Here is a 5,009-nt window from a genome sequence, read left to right on the forward strand (position 1 = left end):
CCCCTGTTGCAAGAATGGAAACCATGCGTGCTGTCATAGCAATTACAGCTTAGCATAAGTGCAAGGTATTTCAAATGGATGTGAAGTCCACCTTCCTAAATGGTGTATTGAAAGAAGAAGTGTATGTGGAGCAGCCACCTAGTTATGAAGTTGCAGGTGAAGAGAACAAAGTATATAGGTTGAAGAGAGCTCTTTATGGGCTCAAGCAAGCTCCATGTGCATGGTACAGTAGGATTGACTCATATTTGATGAGCTATGGCTTTAGCAAAAGCAATGGTGAGCCCACTCTTTACATCAAGGCAGTAGATGGTAATGTATTGATTGTTGTCTTGTATGTAGATGATTTAATTTTTATTGGTAATGACAAGGCTCTAATTGGTGAGTTTAAAGAGGCCATGAAAAGTGAATTTGAAATGATAGACCTAGGTCTCTTGAAATACTTTCTAGGTATAGAAGTAAAACAAATGCATGATGGCATCTTCATCTCTCAAGAAAACTATGCAGGGTAGATCTTGGAGAGATTTAAAATGCAGAACAGTAAGGCAGACCCCACACCAACCGCAATAGGTCTAAAGTTGAGCAAGGAAGACTCTAGCAAGAGAGTGGATCCAACATTATACAAGAGTATGGTTGGAAGTCTAATGTATTTGACTGCAACTCGGCCAGACCTAATGCATGCAGTAAGTTTGATTTCCAAATTTATGGAAACACCAAAGGATTCCCATTGGCAAGCGAAAAAAAAGATCCTAAGGTATGTGAAAGGTACTAAGGGATTTGGGATTTTATATACTGCAAATGATGATTTCAAGTTGTTTGGTTACAGTGATAGTGATTGAGCTGGAAGTATAGATGATAGGAAGAGCACTTCTGGATACATGTTTCATATGGAATCAGGTGCAATTTCATAGGCATCCAAGAAGCAACCTATTGTTGTTCAATCTAGAGCAGAGGCTAAATACATTGTAGCAAATGCAGCAGCATGTCAAAAAATTTGGCTAAGGAGGATCTTGACATATTTGAATGAAAGGCAAGAGGATGGAACCACAATTTATTGTGACAACATCTCATCAATTGCATTGTCCAATAATCCAGTTTTCCATGGGAGAAGCAAACACATAGAAATCAGATATCACTTCATCAGAGAGTTGGTGGAGAATGAGGATATCAAAATAAATTTTTGTAAGTCAAAGCAGCAACTAGCAGATATTTTTGCCAAGCCATTAGGCATTGGAACTTTTATGCACCTAAGATAGAGTCTTGGTGTAGTTGATTTGGATCAGCAGTGATCCTTGTTTGTGGGTCTCAGGACAAAGGGGGAGTGTTAGAAATTAACGTCAACGCCTACAGATTGTCCTCGAACCCCACGCCCATCTACCCTGTTAGGTCATGGCAGGCATTCATTTTTGGTAGGTGAGAGTTTGAAATTTGAACGTTGAGAGAGAAAGGAAGAATATGATAAAAAAGAATGTTTCAACATTCATTCTTTTGATAAGTAGGAGATAATTTCCACAGCTAGTCAAATTGTGATATGAATATCAGGATTTAACTGTGTGATTTTGAGTCAAACTCGATGATCCATGTTTCATGAGTATTGATTCAACATGAATCCATCTCTCATGAGAATAAATGGAACACTTAGCACTCATTGGATCTAGGTGATGCTCACAGGGGTAAAGCACCGGGACTTCCCGGGAGGTCACCCATCCCAGTACTACTCTAGCCTGAGTGCGCTTAACTACAGAGTTTCCTCCATAGTTAAACCCAAAGCTTGCAACCCCATTTGCAAAACCTTCACCAAGTGTTGTGCCTTATGAACCATTCATTAGAAAGCCCCTTAAGCTCATCAATTGATAAGTAGGAGATAATTTCCACAGCTAGTCAAATTGTGATATGAATATCAGGATTTAACTGTGTGATTTTGAGTCAAACTCGATGACCCATGTTTCATGAGTAGTGATTCAACATGAATCCATCTCTCATGAGAATAAATGGAACACTTAGCACTCATTGGATCTAGGTGATGCTCACAGGGGTGAAGCACCGGGACTTCCCGGGAGGTCACCCATCCCAGTACTACTCCAGCCTGAGCGCGCTTAACTACAGAGTTTCCTTCATAGTTAAACCCAAAGCTTGCAACCCAGTTGCAAGCTTTGGGTTTAACTATGGAGGAAACTCTATAGTTAAGCGCGCTCAGGCTGGAGTAGTACTGGGATGGGTGACCTCCCGGGAAGTCCCGGTGCTTCACCCCTGTGAGCATCACCTAGATCCAATGAGTGCTAAGTGTTCCATTTATTCTCATGAGAGATGGATTCATGTTGAATCACTACTCATGAAACATGGGTCATCGAGTTTGACTCAAAATCACACAGTTAAATCCTGATATTCATATCACAACATTCATTCTACTGAGTGAGATCAAGTAGATCAGAGAGAAGTTGCAGAGCTAAGCAGAGAAGGAAGAAGGAAGGAAGTTTGTGCCTGTAGTTGCACGTGTTTCCTTGTTCACTCTGTAAGTTTGTCATTGTTAGATTCATCCTGTTGAAGCAATGATTTCTCCAGGCACCTTTGTATGCAGCCATTAGAGTTGCAGGTTTAAAGTTTATTGAAATTTGAAGTATTATTAGTTTAGGGTTATTTTAAATTTTTTCTGGTTGAAGTTGAATGCTTCCAGATTTTGTAATAGTTTAATGCAAGATTGAATAGAAAGCAAACAAAATACTTAATCTATTGTTCTTCATCTTCTATTCATTGTATTTGACAAGTTTGGTTGAAAGCTTAAAGTTTTGACTTTTTAGTTTTAATGGTGAAAGCATTCACGTTGAAATATTTCCTAAGTTATATTTCTTAAGTTTGAAACGGAACACTCGGCATCTTCTTTCTAAGTTTGAGCCAATTTCACTTGGCATCCATTGGTGCCAAGCAATTATTGTGTGTCAAGCTCTTCTTGTGACAAGCTCACTCGACACCTCTTGCCTGTCACTCGGCACTGAGCAAGTGCCAAACTATCTGGCACTCGACACCTTCATGTACCGAGTAAAACTCACACTCGGCACATTCATGTACCGAGCAATTTTTTCAAAGTGCCAAGTATAATTTTTAGGTTTAGAGTTGTGAGTTTAAATTTTTACATTTGTATTTCTCACAAGATTAGAGGAGATCAAGAATTAGTAACGAACAATTGAAAAGTAATAGCAGTTGAGATTTTTTTTCCCAAACAGAATCGAAATGTAATTGTAGAATTACAAATTTACATAATTCTGCAGCACCCACAAAAACATTGTTGATCGAGTTCGGGGGAATATTACAAAACTACTTAAAACTTATGATGGTTTTTCTAATTCGATATATTCTTTGTATCAACCTGACTATATGATTCATATATTATTCAAAACTCAAGACAATTACAGCTTTCTGCTCAAATTAGTTCCAAAAGTCATGCATCCCAAGTCCTCCTTAGGATGCCTTCAGAGCTAGGCAGTAGGCTTCACGGGTCTGACTCATTGTCACATTCGCGGTCATATATGTGAAATTCTTGGAGCTCTCTCTTTCGGCATTGGGATATGACAATGTTCTATTACAGGCCGACTCCATGGCTCTGGATGATGATGATCTCCCATTGTGGAATTTTTGTACTCCAACGCCTAGAATGAATGCGAGGACCAAAAGAAAGATGACAGCGCGGCGAGCCAAGGTTGAGTTTGGTAGTGAGTAAAGGACTGCTCTGCTGCTCATCCAAATTATTGGAGTTATCTTTACAAATAACTTAATAAGCAGAAAGCAGTACAAACAATAGAAAGAAAGGAGATTGGAGAAAACCATACCGTCAAATCTGCATCCTGTAAGGTTGTTTTATCTGTTTCATGATCCTCTAAATTGACATGAACTTCCCTCTTTCTGGTAGAATAGCACAGAGTAGATGTATGTGCCTGCCACTATAAGCAATTTCGGAAAGTCTCAAATATTCCCAACTCTAAAAGCATAGATCAATGAGGAAGGGACTTTTACCAGTTACAAATATTTATTTTTAAGATACAAACATAAATATATTTCAAAACAAAGGAAAGCACAATACACAGTTATCTGTGCCAAATGTAATGCCAAAGAACAAGAGCATACTGAACCTATGAAGGTTATGGGCTTAATCTAAAGTTTACATACGCAAACCATAGAGCTCTAGCACTAAACTTGACTAAGCTATATAGAAAAATATAAAGATACCATACTTACAGTGGAATTAGCTGCACTGCGTAGATTGACACTGGGCTGCAGCAGCTTTTTATAGCGTCCTCCTTTCTTGCCCTTGCAGCTGCGTCGACTGTTTCCCTCCATGGGAAAATCTTGTTGCATTAAATCTCAACAATCTTCATACTTCAGATACATAGAGTGAAACACATTTATCAAAGCCTCTGATTCCTCTGTTCTCCGTATTATATTTGATATTATTCTTTCTTCTAAACGAAGAAATGTATGTGGTCCAATACGAAAATAAAATTAAAAAACAAAGTGGGGACTGCTTTTGGGTGGAATCGAGTTGGAGAAAGCTCAAGGTCGCTTCCTCTGTTGCAGAATTGTTGTGAGTGTTTGTACTTGATCTGCAATAGGTATCAGCATTATTAGAAACATCATAATTACATAAAACCTCAAATGCTGGGAGTGCTCAATAGCTTAGGGTCCGTTTGGTTGCAAGCGTAGGAATTGAAAATTAGAATAAAAAATTTGAATGAGAATGGAGAATGAAGAATAGGAATGGAAAAATGCAATCCAATCTTGTTTATCCCTTATTTGGTTATGCAAGCTTAAATTGGAATAGGGTTAACTTGCAATCGGAGCCATTTGAAAATATTTTTGAAAATGCAATCAGCACCATTGAAAAATCACTGAAATATTTGAAAATATTGAAAACAAAGTTCCAGCGCTCACCCCAGGTCAAAGCGGATTTGAAAATTTAATCAAATTTGAGAAAGCTAAAATGAACGCAAGAATATCAATTCCAATTACAGGTATTTTTT

The 5,009-nt window shown here is 38.2% G+C and overlaps 1 protein-coding gene across 2 annotated transcripts; it reads right to left on the reverse strand.

Annotated features, from left to right (window-relative positions):
- Positions 1-3,178: 3,178 nt before the first annotated feature.
- Positions 3,179-4,437, reverse strand: LOC149573551 (uncharacterized). 2 transcript variants are annotated; one of them, XM_089812130.1, is made up of 3 exons: positions 4,228-4,437; positions 3,822-3,932; positions 3,179-3,721 (listed from the first exon to the last, which is right to left on the reverse strand). In XM_089812130.1, exons 1-3 carry the CDS (start codon positions 4,345-4,347, stop codon positions 3,575-3,577), a joined length of 378 nt encoding a protein of 125 aa, XP_089668256.1. In that variant the 5' UTR covers positions 4,348-4,437; the 3' UTR covers positions 3,179-3,574. The 2 variants fall into 2 exon arrangements, with proteins under 2 accessions (XP_089668256.1, XP_089668255.1); XM_089812129.1 differs by having other exon boundaries at positions 3,179-3,724; positions 4,228-4,433.
- Positions 4,438-5,009: the final 572 nt, after the last annotated feature.

This window comes from Cupressus sempervirens, chromosome 2 (genome assembly GCF_028749045.1).
Source record: "Cupressus sempervirens isolate cs-2001-9-10 chromosome 2, ASM2874904v1, whole genome shotgun sequence".
NCBI lineage: Eukaryota > Viridiplantae > Streptophyta > Pinopsida > Cupressales > Cupressaceae > Cupressus > Cupressus sempervirens.